The sequence below is a fragment of the Carassius auratus genome, chromosome 14 (genome assembly GCF_003368295.1).
Source record: "Carassius auratus strain Wakin chromosome 14, ASM336829v1, whole genome shotgun sequence".
NCBI classification, from domain to species: Eukaryota; Metazoa; Chordata; class Actinopteri; order Cypriniformes; family Cyprinidae; genus Carassius; species Carassius auratus.
The window spans coordinates 2,972,862-2,993,588 of NC_039256.1; the positions used below are offsets into that span (position 1 = coordinate 2,972,862).

A 20,727-nucleotide genomic window follows, 5' to 3' on the forward strand; every position below is an offset into this window, starting at 1 on the left:
AAAGATTATAAAAGACCAGAAAACATTTTCCAAGTGTCTCACATTCAGCGCACTTCCTGTGCACGAGCAGGCGGCTTTCCTGCTGTCCGTTTCAGTCACAATGCACATCCTGGATAAGAAAACCCTCCTTTACATTTGGGTTTTAAAACCAAGGGCAAGACTAAACTCTTATGAGCAAAAAGAAAGAAAGAAAGAAAGAAAGAAAACACTGATAAGGGGAAGAGGGTGAGACAGAAGGAGATTTATCAGTGTTTAACTCAAAATGAAAGGACATTTACTTGACTAACGCGCTGATGTTTGTTCAGTATAATCTGCATTTCTAGCGGTTATTCAGAAGGCACATCGTGTGATGTCATCACTTTTTATCTTGAAGAACAATTGCCCTCTTCCTCAGTTTCCTGTGACACAGCTGCAGATCCACAGTGTGATAGAGCCTGGACCTCGAACTGTTTCACCACTAATTATATTACAGAGTTAAAAGACCCTTTACGTGCTATACACAGTAGAAATGTTGTAAGGTGATATATCTTAATCTTGCTTCTTTGTAAAGGTATTTATTCATTCTCGCTCTATAGCTAGTTGACAGTTATTATGGCTTTCAGCTTGACACAGTTGGAGTTTTCCTGACATGCACATCACTTATTTTCATAAGGACATACAGTGCTTGTTTGAACATAGATGGGACTCTGTAAACTTCAGCTGAATGCCATTGCTCTAATCAGTCTATGTTGCACTATGTGACACATATGAAGTTAAGCCAAAGGCTATTAATAGTTTTCTACAGCAGGATATCATTTGTGTTGTTTATTGTTGCAGTGGGAGGTTGTGTTGTTCTGTGCTGTCAGTCCATTTCCTGCTCTCTCGCTCTTTTCTCAACCACTAATTTCAGTTTCAAAGTGCAATTAAGATCAAGTGAAACTTTTTTTATTTTATTTTAATGAAGTTTGAAATAGTTTTTGGTCACACTTTATTTTAAGGTCTAATTCACACTATTAACAAACCACTAACTATGACCTTTGCCTCGATACTCCTAATTTGCTGCTTATCAATAATTAGTAAGGTAATTTTTAAGTTTGGGTATTAGGGATGTAGAATATGGTCATGCAAAATAAATGCTTTATACGTACTAATAAACAGCCAATATGTTAATAATATGCATGCTGATAAGCAACTAGTTAATAGTGAGAACCGGTCCCTGTACTGAAGCGTTTGGTATGTAGTATGGGGTTAAACCCAGCGCTTGAAGGGGGCCGGCACACTATAAAGCACACTGCCAGGACGTCATTCAACACTGGTAAACTTCTGGGAAGTCCAAGGATCCAGAAAGGTAATGCATTAGTAATAGGCGATCAGTTTAAAACACTGCCGAAGGCCGCTGGATTTCTTTGACACCAAACTATTCCCAGAGATGGGACCTGCATGCCTCACATTCACATGTGCCTAGCCAACACATTAAATTACATCATGGCCCTTGAACTCAGTGGCTGTCATAAAAGTCTGATAGCAATTCAATCAGTGTTTGAGAACATGAAATATTAATTAAGTGCTGAAATTATTTTGCATCACATACATGACACAAAATTGCACGTGACTGCTCTTATAAGACAGCATTTTTTATTGTACACTACAAAATTACATCAATCCAAAATGTTTATTTGCAAAAATCTCTCTATCAAAAAAAAAAACAAGGGATACGTGGATGCATTTTTTCAGTGAGATAAGATAATAAAACACATGATACATTAGAATAAAGTAAGTGTGCATAGATGTGACAGAAACAGAAAACAAAGTGAAGTGATAGCAGGCTTCAGTAACACATTTAAGAGGAACAGCAGGGTATTTAACAAGCCACTGATTACACCAGAGTGGAGTAGATGAACGATGAGCCCCGCGGTGACAGCGTCCTCTGCTGGAAGTGCTGAGCTGAAACAATGTGAATTGTGGAAAATATGATTAAGTCTAGTTTATTTATATCCAGATGCAAATCATGTAGTGAATAATTGTTATCCGACAAAACGAATGAACAAAGAATCTGAAGTGATGTTTAAGCAGAACATTATTTACAGCCATCACTGGAAGACACTCGAGAGGTTGAATTCCCCTTCACATCTTGAAGTATTATATTACTCACATAAAGATCTTGTCGAAGGTCCACAAGAAGGCGGTTGAGATGCAAACCTTCTCTAATCATTTCAGATTCACATTCATTTACTCTACATCAGTAGCAGAAGAACACAACCTACTCCACTGTTTATGAAAGGTAGGGAAATCAGAGACATGGTTCAAATAGTCCTTCAGTATTTTGGGAATATCCAGACAATCTGTGCAGCACATTTTGTTTTCCATGGGAAGGAGCTTCCATAAAGAAAGTCACTCCTGAGACATCAGTATTTTTGGACAAACTGTGTACAGAGAGGATTTGATGTTAAAGTCACACAGGAATGAATGACAGCATGAAAGTAAATCAGACACACACACACACACACTCCTGTGAGAACCTCTCACACACTGAGTGGTTTCCATAGTAAGCACCTACATCCTAAACGCTACACAACTGTTTGACCCAGGTCCATGAGCGTAGCTGTTTACTGGGAATCACCAGTGCCACACAAAACACACGGAGATGTAATGTTCAGCGTAGTGTCAATCGTGTGTTTGCTGCTGAACAGTTGTCTGGTATATTATTTCCTGACACTGCATCGTTATACCACAGCAGATTCAGCTACACAAACGAGTCTGAGGGAAAGTATTATTTTCGTCTCTGAACACGGCCTGACTGCAGCCTGTGTCCTCCTCCTCATCCTCTCTGGGCTGAAGAGGAGAGAAGATCTTAGATATGTCCATCAAACTGGTGGGCTTCTCCAAACTGATCAAGTCTCCATTCCATCGGACAGCAAAGAAAGAAGTCATTTATTTATTTATATCAAGCTCTACATCATAGAAAAGGAGCAAAATTATTTTTGCATTTAAATAATTTCCAATGATTTCAGTTTCCAGTGTGTCAGCCCACAGGTAATAGTACGATTATGAGGGTGATATTGCTTTAATAAAGAGTAAATATTTGAAGAGCTTAGTTTTTAGAAACGATATTGCCAGTTACTTTGTCTATTTTTACTTTATTTCCGAATGTAACAGGATGAAGTCTCTGTGTTTCAGCGAATCACTGTTTTAGAGTAAAACCATTCAAAAAGGTACAAAAATATCTACATATATAATTGTTGTTTTTAACAATTAATGGATGTAGACGAGGAACACTTGTTATGTGCTAAATAAGATATTGTTAAACATTTAAATGAAATACACCAACACATTACATTTATTTATTGATTTAAATTATTAATTTATTTATTATTGTAAAAATATCAATGCATGCTTGGATATTGATATGAGTTTTTCTTCTTTATTTGATTTATTTTTCATTTTGACTGGTGGCAGATATACTGTACAGCATCCCATCATCAGTGCTGTCAATTTTGACAATGACAGCATGAAAGTAATAATAATAATTTGGCAGAGATGTATCAACATTTACAGTATAGACACACTTCATTATGAGGAAAAAGTCAATTCATAAAATACAAAGTAATTCTCTGTGAATACAAAAAATATTAATATAAAATATAAACATAAATACCCATGTTATATTTTAAGTAAAGTTAATCTCAGATTTTCACCACCAACAGTTGCTGCTGCTATAAGTATTTCAGAACGTACAATCAGTTGTCTAGTATCAGTCCACCGAGAGAAGTTTAAATGATAAGTTTCGCAGGTTATTGTGTAATTAATTTGTTTCTTACCTGTGGAGTGTGTAGTATCCACAGAGAAACACATGAAGGCTCTGCAGCACTGAGGGTCAGTGGGACACACACAGATGGACCGGCCCAAACATCCATTCTTGGAGGTCCAGAGGAACACAGATAGACCTGTGACAGCTACACACAACACGAGCTGTTAGTGTCAGATCACAGCCTCACTGCCATGCCATCTATACTTGTGTTATATCCACACACATCATTTGCAACAGTGTTGTGCTGAAGCCACAGAGGCTGTGTTATAGTCCCTATATATTGTCCTACTATATTTATTACACATGCTTGCACACAAACTGCTTCAGACAGCTGACTACACTTCACTGACTGTCAGTGTGTTCTTGTGTTGAACCTCAACGAAAACAACTGCACACTGTAAATGGTATTTCTATTGCTTTCTTTCTGTGGATGAATTCCCACACAAGGCTTTAATCTGAGGAGAGATTCCTGGGCTGCCATTGGATTAGAGGCACAATGGAGCACATTAACTGAGTAATCCTGGAGAATATCACAAGTCCTTTCATATGACTCTGACGAGAGCAGACCATTACGAGAAGACAACAGTCAAGAACTACACAATAAAGTCAAATGTCTGTGAGTATACTTTATATATTTATTATTGCAGATTAATTCGTTCATATTTGCACGTTTATTAATATGGAGCTTTTTTTGATTTTCAAAAACTTGTAAGAATATGGATATACATACGATAGGGTATGTGTTAAAAAATGTGACAAAATATGTTTTGTACTCTCTCTCTCTCTCTCTCTCTCTCTCTCCGTCTAATAAAAATATTATCTCTTTCAAATACTCTTGTTTAAAATATAACCATTGAAGCTTTGTGTTATTTGAGTTGAGTTGAATGGATTAGTTGGTCCACAGCTGAGGACTAGAGCCTAGTTCAAACATTTATGATAATTTGGATGTTATTATGAAATACTTAATTTATTTTAAACCAAATAAAGCTATAGTCATAATCCTAATACACTCAATTTTTGGGCTTTTTACAAACCTTCTTTTAACCCCGGGTTTTGAGACGTGACCTGGGTCTCTAGTTCTGAATACTAGTGTTTTGTTTAGCTTTATGTGAGTTTAATGACCATCTTTCATCTCAAGGCTTCCATTTCTGCTGAAGTTATCTTTGATTTGGGTGTTACTTTTCAAGAAATGAAAAGTAACACATATTCAGTTGTCCAAAATCGACAGGTGTTTTTACAATCTAGTTCTTACAATGTCATGTGTTATTGCACATCATGTATTTTCAGATAAATGTACGGGTCACTACAATGGATGCTGAGCTGGAGTTTGCCATTCAGCCCAGTACAACTGGTAAACAACTTTTTGACCAAGTATGTATTTTACATGGAATTTAGACAAAAGTCATTAAATGGAACATTGACGATAGACCCTGAAGAGTGAACAATCAGTGACATCTCTGCATTTCTCCTGAAGGTTGTGAAAACGATCGGACTCCGAGAGATCTGGTACTTTGGACTGCAGTATCAGGACAGCAAGGGCTTCTCTACATGGCTCAAACTCAATAAACGGGTTAATCTCATCCATTTTTTGTTTTGTTTATTTATTTATTTTTACAAATAATTAGTCATCAATGAGTACAATAAATATAGACCTTCACAAGCTTTCATGCTCGTGGTTGCCAGATGTCAAAAATGTTAATCCCCTTCTCCCCCTTCTCATAAGAAGGCACATTTTTCTGCTGGTATTGCAGGATTATACTATTGCTCTCAGTTTAAGTGTGCAACCTTTCAACCCTACATACATGCTTCTTTTATCACTGCGTAAAATGCTGCAGGCAGTAATCAAGCCCCTGCCTCTTTAATAGCCAACGCTAAAAGTAATAAACACTTCCCAATAAGGTCTCCTGATAGTACACATTTTATGGGCTACATCTTACAAATGCATTGGTGTTCATATGTTAGGTGACTGCTCAAGATGTCAGAAGGGATAACCCACTGCTGATTAAATTCAGAGCAAAGTTCTACCCTGAGGACGTGGCTGAAGAGCTGATTCAGGAAGCTACGCAGCGTCTCTTCTTCCTCCAGGTGAAAGAGGGGATCTTGAACGATGATATCTACTGTCCACCTGAGACGGCCGTTCTCCTGGCCTCATACGCTGTGCAGATGAAATACGGTGAATACAACAAAGAATATCACGTGCCTGGATATTTGTGCAAAGACAAACTCCTGCCACAAAGGTGCTTCTCTATTTTTTAAGAGCTTAACACCAACCCTATTCAATCAACTAAGATTTTGAAAGCTGCTGTTTAACACACAAATACCTTCTTCTAGAGTTCTAGAACAACACAAGCTGACTAAAGAGCAGTGGGAAGAACGAATCCAGGTGTGGCATAAGCAACACAAAAGCATGATCAGGTAGAAACTTCTCATCTCTGAACCTAAAACTAGTTGTTTGAGCACATGGTCAGTTAAGCTTTATCTCCACAGAGAGGACGCAATGATAGAATACTTGAAGATTTCCCAGGATCTGGAGATGTATGGAGTGAACTATTTCAGCATCAAAAACAAAAAAGGATCTGAGCTGTGGTTGGGTGTTGATGCTTTGGGACTCAACATATATGAACGTTCAGACAAGTACACCTTTATCTATATTTTATTTGTTATTAATTCTTTGCAATGAACCTTGCCCAAGTGTGCCACAAATGTCCTGAAAAGTGGAGCCAAAGCATTTCGATCACCATCTGGTGTCTGGTAGCAGTGTAGGTCAAAATCCCCGCCCTCTCTGTATAAACGAATGGGAAATAAGCCAAACTAAGAAGAAAAAAAAAATCAATTTACAGATCAAAAACATTTTTACCAAAGATTGTTCCCATCATTTTAGGTAATTATCATGCTCATGTATGTTCAAATGCTGGTTTTTTTTTTTTCTAATACAGGTGCATCTCAATAAATTAGAATGTCATGGAAAAATTCAATTATTTCAGTAATTCAACTCAAATTGTGAAACTCGTGTATTAAAAAAAATAAGTGCACACAGACTGAAGTAGTTTAAGTCTTTGGTTCTTTTAATTGTCATGGTTTTGGCTCACATTTAACAAAAACTCACAAATTCACGATCTCAACAAATTAGAATACTTCATGAGACCAATAGAAAAAAAAAGACCTTTTTAGTGAACTGTTGGCCTTCTGGAAAGTATGTTCATCTACTGTACATGTACTCAGTACTTGTTAGGGGCTCCTTTATCTTTAATTACTGTCTCAGTTCGGCGTGTCGTGGAGGTGATCAGTTTGTGGCTCTGCTGAGGTGGTCTGAAGCACAGGTTTCTCTGACAGTGGTCTTCAGCTCATCTGCAGTGTTTGGTCTCTTGTTCCTCATCTTCCTCTTGACAATAGCTCATAGATTCTCTCTGGGGTTCAGGTCTGGTGAGTTTCAGTCATTAAACCAATTTTGGTGCTTTTGGCAGTGTGTGCAGGTGCCAAATCCTGCTGGAAAATTAAATCTGCATCTTTAAAAAGCTGGTCAGCAGAAAGAACCACGAATTGCTCCAAAATGTCTTGTGAAGTTCATTCAAATTCTTCAATTGATTTTACTTGACAATCCTCATAAGGGTTTAGCAGAGCTTCAAAGCACCTCTTGGTTGCTTGTCCATCTTTGTCTTCTACATGTTTTCCTTCCACTCAACTTTCTGTTAACATGCTTAGATACAGCACTCTGTGAACAGCCAGCTTCTTTGGGAATGAATGTTTGTAGCTTACCCTTCTTGTGAAGGGTGTCAATGATTGTCTTCTGGACAACTCTCAGATCAGCAGTATTCCCCATGATTGTGTGGCCTAGTGAACCAAACTGAGAGACTGTTTTGAAGGCTCAGGAAACCTTAGCAGGTGTTTTGAGTTGATTAACTAATTTGTTGAGATAGTGAATTGGTGGGTTTTTGTTAAATGTGAGCCAAAATCATCACAATTATAAGAACCAATGACTTAAACTACTTCAGTCTGTGTGCATTGAATGTATTTAATACACAAGTTTCACAATTCACAATTACTGAAATAAATGAAAAAAGGCTCCACCTCATGATCACTACTGTGCAGACACAGGCTCCAAATTATGTCACTGGTGCAAGATGACAGCAGCCATACTGGGCTGTTTTGACTTCACTTTTCAATAGTGAAAGGAAGTGGAGGCGTGTCCATGTTTTATTAGTCTATGACCATGCCATGTTAGTATTCATATTTTTTCAACAGGCTGACACCTAAGATTGGATTCCCTTGGAGTGAGATACGGAATATTTCTTTCAATGACAAGAAATTTGTCATTAAACCCATAGACAAAAAATCACCGGTAATTAAGTATAATGATAAGTTTAACCCTTAATTAATTCATTCATAGCCTTTCACCTGCTGTATTACATTTCCTTTGCTCAAACACAGGACTTTGTGTTCTATGCACCTCGTCTGCGTATCAATAAGCGTATCCTGGCTCTGTGCATGGGAAACCATGATCTTTACATGCGTCGCCGCAAGCCAGACACCATTGAGGTGCAGCAGATGAAAGCACAGGCCAGAGAGGAGAAGAACAAGAGACAACAAGAGAGGTGAAAACATTATTAACAGATATATCACACATATCATCTCTAACACTGTTTTTGTGACGCCAAAGGTAAAATCACTTTATCTAGTCTTTTAAGCAGACTCAATAATTGTGTATATTTTATGAAAGTAAACTGTTAACACAATAGCTCTGTTCTAAAACTTAGTGAGCTGCCTAGCTAAACAGCTTTTTAAAGTCTTCTAATGTCAAGGCTGTTCCATAAGGTAGGCAGTAGCATTTTGTTGCATCATCCACCTTAGTGTTCCTGCCGTGGTCATTTGTAAATTTGATGTGTCTGGCTTCCGGTCTCGCACATTCACAGAAAACGGCTTACTTCCTTATTAAACCCAGCTTGCTCTAAGTTCTCTTTGAATGTGCTTGCCAGGCCCTATTTGGCCTTCCTCTCCCTCGGCATCCATTGGGTGGTGTCATTGTGGTCAAGTCAATTCACCTTTATTTATATAGCACTTTATACAATACAGATTGTGTCAAAGGAAGAAAATAGTTTCATGATAATGCAAGAGGACAGTAGGAAACAGTACATTTTTCAGTTTCAGAAAATAAGTGTCCCCAAATAAGCAAGCCAAAACTCCATGGGTGGCAGAAATAGAGAAAAAATTTGGGAGAAACCAATCTCAGTCGGGGGCCAGTTCTCCTCTGATCAGACGAAACCAACATGTGTGGTTTAATCCCAGGCTGCAACACAGGTCAGATTGTGCAGAGGAATCATCTGGTTACTCATCTTGGTCTTGTGCCAATAGTAATCAAGGAGATGAGGTCTTCACAGGGGATCTGTCTCAATGGTTCGTCTAGTTGAAAGTGATATGACATACAGCCAAGTATGGTGACCCATACTCAGAATTTGTGCTCTGCATTCATCCCATCCAAAGTGCACACACACAGTGAACACACACCTGGAGCAGTGGGCATCATGCTGCAGCGCCCGGGGAGCAGTAACTTGCTTGAGCACCTAAATCGTGGTATGGCCAACCCGAGACTCGAACCCACAACCTTAGGGTTAGGAGTCAAACTGTCTAACCACTAGACCACGACTTACCAGACATTCCGCTGACATTCAGGGCTGTAGTGGCCACCATCTGATCTGGATACAGACTGGATCTGGTGGCTACAGTGACCTCGGAATGAGAATGAAAGAGACTTATATTAGTGTAGATGCCATTCTGTGGTCTTTGCTAGGCATCGATCCGATTGCCACAGAATGTGACCTGCCAGTTTGATGTGACACTTAGACACAATGGCAGAAAGTCTTTATCTTTGCAGGATCTCTTTGATTAACGGTACAAGGCTCAGAGAATGCATCGGAGTCAGCACTGTTGGAACACCTCCAACTTGTGGGCAATGGGCACTGTGTTTTTCAAGGTCTCACAGGCATTGATTGTCATCAGTAACATGATGAAAAAATCACCCGAGCCTATAAAATTGTGCAGTGAACAAAGTGATAGTCAATAACATCATTGGTATTATAGATTTTAAAGTCAATGGGCAAGTACTTAGAAGTGATTGTCTCTGATGAAGGGGTCCAGGCAAGAAGTAGTTCTTGCCAGGACAGCTCAAACAACTGCTCCACTGACGAGCTTCAAGCCCATCCAGATATACAAAAACATCAGTCTTAGAGAAAAACTGAGATGGCAAGTGAGCACAGTAAGATATTTCAGTCCCCCTCCTCCAAAGTGATGTTATTTTCTCCTTCTTCCACCCTTGACATTCACATTTTGTCCCACTTCCACCCACAAAAGCCCACAGGTAAACATACTGGTTAGTTCTTCTCTATCTGTAATTGCCAGCGCTCCTCTTTTAATATGGTATTTTTCTGCTTGCTCTCCTGTTGAATAAAATAATAATAATAATAATAATAAAGATACCATAACAAACATAATTATTAATTATCCCTTTATCTTTTGCAATATATATTTAGCCCAAGTTAGAAAAAATAATAGTTTTGCAATGGAAGATAATAAATATAAAAACAAATTAATCTTCACATACACCTTTGAAGCCAAACAGAAAAGCATTTAGCTATATACTGTTTAAGAATATACATAGAGGCGTTTTGCCTTTAGCAATGCTTATCCAAACATAAAACAATAACTATTTATATCCCCTAATAACAAAACAGGAGTATCTTCAATATAAAACAAATAAATAAATGTATTAATAAATTATTGGAATTAACAATAACTAAATAAATAAATATGTAGGCCTACTTAATGTGTCCATGTCATTTACTGATGTCATACACCAGTGAGGGATTCAGATTAATGCGTCTCTGCTCCAGTACGCGACCGCAAATACTGAAAGCTCTCTTCTGCTGGGATGCAAAGTACATGGCTAATTCTTAAAGAGCAGCCTTTGTTGCTGGTGGCAGTCTGTGGTTTTTCTCATCAAACCCCAGTTCATCAGCTAGCACTTTGACAGCATGAATCACAGATTTTATTGTCATCAGTCATCTTTATCGAACATAATTTTGGATCAAGGAATGTCACTATTTTGTAGAGCATGTATATTCCACTTGCTGCAAAAATGTTCAGGAACAGTAGTTTGTCCAGACTTTGCACACAAGTCAGAATGCAATTTCAGCCCTGGTTGCTTCGCAGTGGTTTCTTAGTTTACCAGACCATAGCAGAACTGGAGATGCACTTAAGGTCATATTATCTGTCTCCAGGTTACTGGTTGCATCTATAAATGGTTTCAGAAAAGTCACCACAGTTTAAAGAGTATTCTTGTTGATGCACCCTTCTATGTCATAATGTTTAATATTTAACAGGATTGATGCAATGTCATCATACTGTTGAGACGTAGAATCTATATTTTCAAAATTAAAATTCCATCTTGTTTCCACTTTCTACTTTAGAGACGTACTCAGCTTTACATGCAGGCCAGAATGGTTGAAGTAGGTGACTAGGTTTTTCACATCTTTCAAAAGCTGCCATCTTGGTTTTTTATTTTTTGTCCATCACAGCGAACAAGAATGAAGAACGTAACATATGACCTGCAGCTGCTTTACATTTTGCAAAGACACCAAAGGAAAACAGGCACTTTTTGGCATACATGAGATCCTTCCGAAGATGAGAGGAGTAGGGGGAATCTGTTACTCTGCTTAGAGAGTTTCTTCCGTATGAGTCATTTTCAGTTTTTTGCTGTTCTTCATGAATTTATGTGGCTTTAACCAGCAGATGTCCTCATCATACTATGTTTCAAGTCCATCCAATCTCCATGATGAGCTCTCTGTTGTCAGCCATGCATGAGCCCAAATAGGTTGATTGGCAGTCAGTGTTTTATTGTTCGTCAGCTGAAAAAAAAAATCTGAATATTGTTTCTTTTTATTATTATCATTATAGTTGTGGTGTGGACTCTCACTATTGTCTTAAATTATTTTAAGGACTTTATTTTTAATGTTATTGTTATTATCATTGGGTTGAATGGGCCTGAAGTCATAGTTTGTTTCTATATAATGTATTGTGGCTAATAGAAAACTGGTCTTCTCATAGATTTTGTTCCAGATGTCAGTCGGCACAGTGAATCCATATTTCACAATTTTCATGGTCATGTCATCTGCAGCAACTCTTCTTAATGTTTGTGCCTTTTCTTTCCATCATATCAAAATTTCCATTTGGCTGCTGTCAAAGAGGTGTTGCTCTAGTTTAATAAAACCTTAACCAAGGACTGTGACATAAGGTCTTAGGACCAGCACATGACCAGCTTAACCCAGCTAATGACCAGCCTAAACCTGCTCATGACCATATTAGGACCAGCACATACTTTCATAGTTGCTTTTGGGAAATCCACCCCAGATCAGCTAATAGTCTGCCATAAAGAGTCAGCACTGGGCTAGATGATATATAAAACAGGCTGGCCCACTGGGTGGTCAGGCAGAGTGAGATACCATATAGCAATCTGTGATACCCCTCCCATTAAAGGGGTAGCACATTCCACCAGAAGGATGGCTGCCTCCTGTGCATTATACAAAGATGTGTCCCTAGAGGAAGTCTGTGCAGCAGGCTGGACTTCCTCACTTACATTTAGGGAGTTTTTCACCTGAATGTGGCTTACTCTGTGGCTAACTCTGTCCTACAAATAGGGGTAGATTTGAGTCTTTAAATCACTTGGTTCTATGAATAAGGTCAAGATGCCACCCAACATGATCATTCAGGGACTAGGTGCTTCCAGTTGGCAAAATAAGATAATGTGCTCATGGTACTGCACCTGTATTTATAGAGGATGATTGGATACAGGTGGAACAATTTTATATGCCATTTCCTGACAGCTAGCCCTATAGCGAGGCTGTCCTATATGGTGGCCTGTTCATCATCCATGTTCAGACATCAAGAATAGTTCAAGCTACAACAGGTTAAGTGGGTGGAAAGATCATCCCATCAGCAAGGAACAGTGAAGGAAAACATTCAGGGAAAGTGATTTTGTGCCTCTCTGTGATGGTACCATGAGGCATCACACAATTACCAACCTCAGGATTCTGGAAAGGGTGTAGACCCCAAAGAGTGGGTGGAAGTAGAAGGGTGCAGAACCTGTGGTTGTTCCGTGTGCAAGCATCAATGTCTTGAACTTTATGTGAGCCACAACCAGTAGACAGTGCAGGGAGATAAAAAAAATGATGTAATATGCGGTCAGGTGATTACATCTATTCATATGGGTCTAAATGGTAGCTTGGTTAACCTAAACCCCCTCTCTCTCTCTCTCTCTGTTTATTTGACGGCATGGGATTTTCTGCCAAATGTTTCTTTTTGAACCATAGAAGAAGCAATAGCAGCTACCTGTCACTGTGCAGCTGTAACGGTATACAAACTTCACCATCGCAGGAAGAAGGAGGCACTTCGTCCTTCACTGTCGTCCCTCCTCTTTTGTATCCTGGGACTCGAGACAGCCTCGCTCTGTTCCCATGGCTATTGGTATTCACGAGACTGCGCTCTACCCACCCCCACCCCCCCGGGGGGACAGCTCACAGTGGCTGCGGGAACCTGGGTGTAGGACAGACAGACAAGGTGAGAGAAAAGGAGATGGAAGGATGAGGAGCAACAGAGACGAGAGGGGAGAGATGACAAAAAAAATAAAAAAATAGTTCCGGTTCCCAGACACACTACCGCTCGGCCCTCTACCAGCTGTTTGAATTCTTCCGCGGTGCCTGGCGGTGGCACTGGATGGCCCTCGGTGGACGGTAGATGGCAACGGCTTCTCCGATTCCCTGTTCCCGGCTCCTCCCCATTCTTGGTGGACGGCAGCAGGCTCCAGCCCACTGACGAACGGCGCTGACTCCTCCACTCCCTCACGGACGGCAGCCGCCCCTCCACATCGCGGGCAGCCTGCAGCGAGTTCGTCTGTCCCCAGCAACTCACTCCAGCCCACTGCCTCAAGCGTCCCCAGCGCCAGAATGCTACGCCAAAATAAACACAAAACAGTGTGACAGCCCCTCGCAGACAACTGCCACTCACAAACAAAACCAACACAAAATAAAAACCCTCTAACCTCCAACCTCCAATCCTCCAATGCAGCTCGAGTTCCTGAAGAGGAACTAAAATAACAATACATTTATAATTTATAATTTATACAGTATATATAATTCACTCGCTTGTGTCAGAGGATTATTATGGAGATAGCTGACGTTAATCATTAATATACAGGTTTATTCACAAACTACAATTCCTGTTCATCAGTGAGAACCAGACCCATCATAAACCTAAATATACTTGATCTAATAAAATTAATTGAAAAGTGTACTTTAGTAGTAGAAATAGAAGATGTTTGCGGTTGTAATGATGACAGTAGAGCACAAAAAATACTAGCTGTTCCATGTTCTGGTGCAGTAAGCGATCACTCTACATGCGTACCGTGCCCAAACCCAACTGAACCGTCTCTGGCCTACCTCTTCCAAGCCAGCCAGTGATGGCTAAATGAACTGGAGAAATCACACTACTGTATAGTCAAACTAGTCACACTAGTCAAATGAATCAGGACATAAAAGGACTTTAAGAAAAAAAAAACAGCTCACTAGATTTTGGAACAGAGCATAATGTTATTGTAGATGTGACAATGTTTTAAATGCATGTTAATTTTAGAGCTCTTCTGGAAAATGAGAAAAAAAGAAGAGAAAATGCAGAGAAAGAAACTGAGAAGATTGCAAGAGAGACGATGGAGCTCATGGAAAGACTTCGACAAATTGAGCAGCAAACCAAAAAAGCTCAAGAAGGTTAGAACTACAAATGTCACATTAATAGTTAATGGGTTTGGTAAAGTGTGTAATTTCCCCATTAATAAGCATCACCACATGGAATTGGAAAAATAGTGACTGTTCTCTAATAGGTTTTCTGAAAATGGTTCAGCCATTGTTGCTGTGTAAGGCTGGATGCTTGAACAAACAGAACAAACCTTAAATATTCCTATGATATTTTACTTTTCAGATTAGTTTATATGTGTAACATTATAGTTTGTGTCATCCAGAACTGGAAGAGCAGACCAAGCGAGCATTGGAGCTGGAGCGGGAAAGGAAATTTGCTCAGGATGAAGCTGAGCGTCTGGAGAAAGACCGCAGGATTGCAGAAGAAGTGAAGTCAGCATTACTGATGCAATCTGAGAACCAGATGAAGAACCAGGAGAATTTGGTATTAGGGATCATGTACTCAAAACCTTTTAGTAATACATTATGATCTTAGATGGTTAGTTAATTTACCCTCATATCATTCCATACATGTATGCATTTCTTTTTTAATATGGGGAAATATCATTTGGAATGACAGAATTGTGTCAGTCATGATGTTCCAAACACTATCTTTCTTCTCTCTAAAGCAGAAACTATGAAGTATGTACACCATGCTCTTTTACATACAGTGGGGATGGATGATATCAACTCGAACTTTCAGTCTCAAAGTTCCCATATTGTGGCCATTCACAAGTTAATTATTTTATTAAGGAGACACCTAGAATAAATTTTAATTATTTAAAGTTCTAAAAATACCTTATTTTTCTCATATTGTGCATTGCTGTAGTACGTCTTTTCACCCTTTTCCTGAAACACTCTGTTTTAGTTACATGGAATTCAAATTTGTATATTTAAAGGCAACAGAGTTGGCTGACCTTACATCCAAGATCACTCTTTTGGAAGATGCCAAAAAGAAGAAAGAGGATGAAGCCAGGAAATGGCAGAGAAGGGTAAGAGTGTAAACCTATTGTTGCATCTGTATATGGTTAGCATCAAGCAAACACATTGGTAGTCTTACAATAGTTCACTGAGCTTTTTCTGTATGAATATCTTGACAGGCAATTATGGTTGAGGTAGACCTGGAGAAGACAAAAGAGGAGTTGAAGAGTAAGCTAATTGGGGTCCAAATTCAGACAATGTCCCAGACGGAGAATGACCATGATGAAAATGACGAGAGCAGTGCTGAGGCCAGTGCTGAGCTCACATCCACTGGAACATGTCAAGACCGCAGTGAAGAACAGCGCATAACAGAAACGGAGAAGAATGAACGTCTGCAGAAGCTCTTACAGGTGAGTAAAAGAGGCAGTCATCATGTTTATAAAAAAGAGCTGTCATTGCCATGGCCGTTTCTAAAACCGTTTCTAAGAACCTCTTAACACTGCACATTTTGTATGTCTTCCTAATTAAATACTGCTGATTCAGTTCATAAGCTGAATTTTTAAGATCTAAAAATTATGTGTTAGACCAAGGAGACATTCAAAATCTGCAATATCGGGGTGCTCTAGGAACAGTGTTGAGAACCTAGAGTCCTAATGGCTAGAGCATGTGATCCAGTTGGTGGTTCACCGTATCATAAGCAGCAGACAAATCCCTCAAGATAAATATTGAAAATTTGGAAGCCGCTCTTGCCAGTCTTAGGGCTTCAACAACTGAGAGCAAGACAGTTTTTGTTGAATGTCCACTTCTGAAGCCAGATTGGTTAATGTCCAGGAGGTTGTTCTGTGTGAGAAAAAACTTGTTTTAAACTCATTCAAGTGTTTGCAATGAAAGGTAGAAGGGAAACTGGTCTTTAGTTCTCTAAAAGAGTTGGTTGGTTCCTTAAGTAGTGAAGTTATACGAGCCTGTTTAAATGTTGAGGAAAAAGCACAAGTTTGAAGGATAAACGATTTGTTAACAAAGTGAGTGAGTGCAGGTAGGAGAAATGGCTTGAAGGAGATGAGAGGGAACAGGATCAAGCATGCAGGTAGTAGGATGATGGGAAAGGATGAGTTGAGAGACTTCTCCCTTATAGAGGGGACTGCAGGATGACAACCAGTGTATGTTTGCTGGTAAGATGTGTTCGACAGTTTGTGGTGTCGCAAATGTGCACAGAAGTTTTTAATTTTAATAATGAGGAATGTAGCCAAGGGGCAGAAGAGGTGGTACGAGCTGGCCGGGAAGACAAAGGGCAAACAGTGTATAAACAAGATGTAAGAGTGGAGCAGAAAGTATCAGTAGCACTGTTAATATCAAGAGATGATAACTGTTCAGGTGACGGAAGCAAAGATGAAACCATAGCAGAGAGCCGGGAGGGTGAGAGGGAGCATAGGTTACGGCGAAAAGTAACATGTGGATGGATATGCGTTTTGTCAGGAACCATGTTGAAGTTAAGAGTGAGAAGGAAGTGATCAAAGGTGTGCACTGTAGTAACCAGTACATGATCAGTAGAGCAGTGTCATGTGTAAATAAGATCGAGCTGGTCGCCTGATTTGTGTGTAGCTGTAGTTAACACTCTCTTGAGATCAAAAGAAGCAAGCAGAGTGTGGAAATCAGCATACAGGGGTTTATCTAGGTGGATGCTGAAGTCTCCAAGGAGAACTAGGGGAGTACCATCCTCAGGAAAAGTTGAGAGCAACACATCTAATTATTCCACGAAATTACCTAGTGGTCCTGGGGGTCAAAAAACAACTGTAAAATGGCTTTTAAGAGAGTGGGTGATAGTGGCTGAATGTGATCAACAGCTGTTGATACTCAGAGATGGTAAAGTATTACATTTCCAACCATTAGAGATAAGCAGATCAGTACCTCCACCTCTTCCAGTCAAATGAGGGAATGGGAAAAAGAGAAATTATTGGAGAGTGCTGCAGGTGTAGCATTGTCCTCTGGTTTGATCTAGGTCTGTGTCAGGGCCATGAGGTTTAACACTTGGTGTTTATGTGGGCAGCACAAGTTCAAATCCTGCTAAAGCCATTTCAAACAGGCCAAAAATAAAAATAAATGAATTAGGAGTGACCCCGCATAGTCAACAATTTCGATGCTTTGATTTGAGGAGCCTGATTCGACTCCCAATCTCATAGTTGAATATTCACAGAGATGTTATAATGATGTCATTTTGGCTGTATAGGTGTCACGATCATTACATGGAGTGCCCATGAACTTTTGTAGAGGGCACTCCAATCAGGACAATTCCACACTCACCACCAGATGTCACTCGGAATCTAGCACCTCTTATCTGTTGCACCACACCCTACTACATTTCCCATGAGTCTCTGCATCACAATCACCCTGCCACACCTGCACATCATTCCTCAGTCAATCTCCTTGCCACACCTGCACCTCATTTGCATACACATATAAGCAGCACACTCACTTTCACTCTCTGCGAAGTCTTGATTTGCTGTGTCTGTCATTTCCGAGCGTTTTCCTTGTGTTTGATCTCTCTGTACCTGACCTTTGGATTGTTTATACCAACTCTGATTCTTTGCTGCCTGCCCCCGACATCTGCTTGTTCCTGTTTTCAATTCTGGTTATCCCTATATACCTGACGCCGTTGCTGATCATTGCCTGTCTGACCATTCTCATTAAAAGTTCTGCACATGGATCCGAACCTCTCTGTCTCATCATTACAATAGGAGTGCTCAATGTCTAATTTTACATAGAATACCGGTTTTCTCCCAATAAGTTAATATACAGCCTATTATGATAATTACTGTAAATAAAAATCTGAAAAGAAAGAAGCTTCAATTAAATGTTTTAACGTGTGTGAATAAATCCAACCACCCCTATAGAACAGTTTCACTTTCCATAATCCGTGGTGGCAGGGATTAAAAATTTTAATGAGACTCAAACTGACACAGGCAGAGTGAAAGACTGGATTATTTCGATCAGCTGGGTAGAATTGATTTCAAAACATTTCAGCCAGTTATTATATGTAGTGTATATTATATATCTCGTTTAAGATGCATTTGGTTGAGTTGCGCTGCAGTAAAACGCTTCACTGTACAATGGTGATTATCTTTTCAGCACGCAGTGTGAGCAGTACAAACAACAATGCAGAATATTACATACTATGACTGGGACTCATACACATAACTAGAGATGTAATGGTATCAAAGTGTCTTATCACGATTATAGTGAACAGAATTATCACGGTTATCAGTATTATCACGGTATTGTAATAATTTGCTGGAGATGTTAAAAAAGTGCATACACATATATCACTAATCCAAGTGTTATATTTAAAAATCAACAAACAACAAATAAAATGGCTTTCTGTTTGCATAATCACTAAAACAATAACATTACCAATGACAAATGACAACTTGACTGATAACAGTTTTCTAGCATTCAAGATTGCGATATCTAATGTAAATGTTCAAATAAAGCTTTGAAAAAGTCCTATGATGCTATGCATTTTTACAAGTTGCTTGAAGTGAAATGTGTGTTTGTGATATATGTACAAAACAATCCTAAAATGATAAAAATCTACCCAGTGTGTTTTTTATTATTTTTTATCTTCTTAAATCTTTACCACTTTCTCAAATTGAGCTTATCTCAGATGCTTGTCTGTGTGACATCACAAAAAACAGGCCCCTCCCACAATAATTTGATTGACAGTAGTGTTTCAGCACAGACTGGACTGGCATCTTACCTTAGACCTGACCTGAGTGACTGTCATCAGTCCAGCATTGTTTCCCCTCCGGAGCAGATGTAGACATGAATGACTTCTAAGCGACTGAGGTGTTCTGTTGTTGGATAATAAAGAACATAGCGTCATTTACTCCAGACATCTGAGCTGCTTTGCAGACCACCTTCCCTAATGTGCTAATTAGCAAGTTTCACGATGAATGCAACTAAAATAAACAGTCCCTCAGAGAGAGGTTCGGAAGAGAGGGGCGGGGTCAGCAGAGCTCATTAACATTTAAATGAAAATGCTACAAAACTGCATGCTCTGAAAAGAGCTGTTTTTGACAGGGTAAAAAAAATGTTTTTTACACTACCATTGAAAAATTTTAACCAAACTATGTAACAGACTTTTCATTAAGACCCTAAAGAATCATACCAGCTTTTGGAAAATGGGCATCCCATGACCCCTTTAAAATAACTTTCATTCATAAATTTGTAACATTATTATATAATGCTTAACAGATCATTAGTTAATATACAGTATATTAAAACATCTATAAACATAAGATAATGTGCTTGTTTATTACTGTAAGGAAGCAGTTCAATCTATTTTTATTACGATGTTATGAAAAATGTATTTGTTTTCTCCTGTTGATTTATGATTCAAGGAATGTTCTTTTTTATGATATACAATAGTATACTAATATGTGTTAAGACTATAATAAAAAAATTGCACCCAAATTACAGACTGTGTAATGTCTTTAGAACATGACTTTACACAAACGCTTTAACAGCAGCGAAATGTCTAATGTCCATAAAGGAACTGAATTATTAGTAAAAATAAATAAACAAATAAATAAATAAAATTATAAAGTGTTACCCAAATTACCATATCAGTCCCACTGAAATAATACATACAATTTGTTTCTATATGTCTTTGCAGGTTCTGAGCTCTGAGCTGGCAGATGCTCGTGATGAAAGTAAGAAGACTGCAAATGATCTGATCCATGCTGAGAACGTGAGGTTAGGGAGGGACAAATACAAGACCTTACGGCAAATTCGACAAGGAAACACCAAACAGCGCATTGATGAATTTGAGTCCATGTGATTTACCAGTTGGACAGAATTTATGTCAGTTAGCATTATTATTAATCCATCACAGAGAATTTTGAACTGCAGAGTCAAGTGATCTTAGTCTTTTGAGGTGAATTAAAAAGCACAACATGAAGTTAAAGCAATGACAAATGTTGTGAACCTCTTGATTGTTTGAATGAAAGAAATTAGACTGTATTGAATTCACAAAATAATTAAATAAGTCAAGTCTGTTTTATTGTCAATTCTTCCACATGTACAGTACATACATACAGAGAACTGAAATTGTGTTACTCTTAGACCCCTGGTGCATACAGATAACATTAACAGTAGAACATTAAATACAGATAAAATATAAAGTACAACTATACAAACATACAGGTGCTTCTCAATAAATTAGAAGGTAACACTTTCAATGAAGCTCGT

The 20,727-nt window shown here is 38.8% G+C and overlaps 1 protein-coding gene across 1 annotated transcript; it reads left to right on the forward strand.

Moving 5' to 3' along the window:
• The first annotated feature begins 5,062 nt into the window (after positions 1-5,062).
• Positions 5,063-20,538, forward strand: msnb (moesin b). Its single transcript, XM_026279611.1, has 12 exons — positions 5,063-5,158; positions 5,262-5,357; positions 5,750-6,024; positions 6,119-6,202; positions 6,275-6,421; positions 8,030-8,126; positions 8,216-8,379; positions 14,465-14,595; positions 14,847-15,007; positions 15,462-15,554; positions 15,663-15,893; positions 20,153-20,538. The coding sequence occupies exons 1-12, from the start codon at positions 5,063-5,065 to the stop codon at positions 20,315-20,317; spliced, it is 1,740 nt and encodes a 579-aa protein (XP_026135396.1). The 3' UTR covers positions 20,318-20,538.
• Positions 20,539-20,727: the final 189 nt, after the last annotated feature.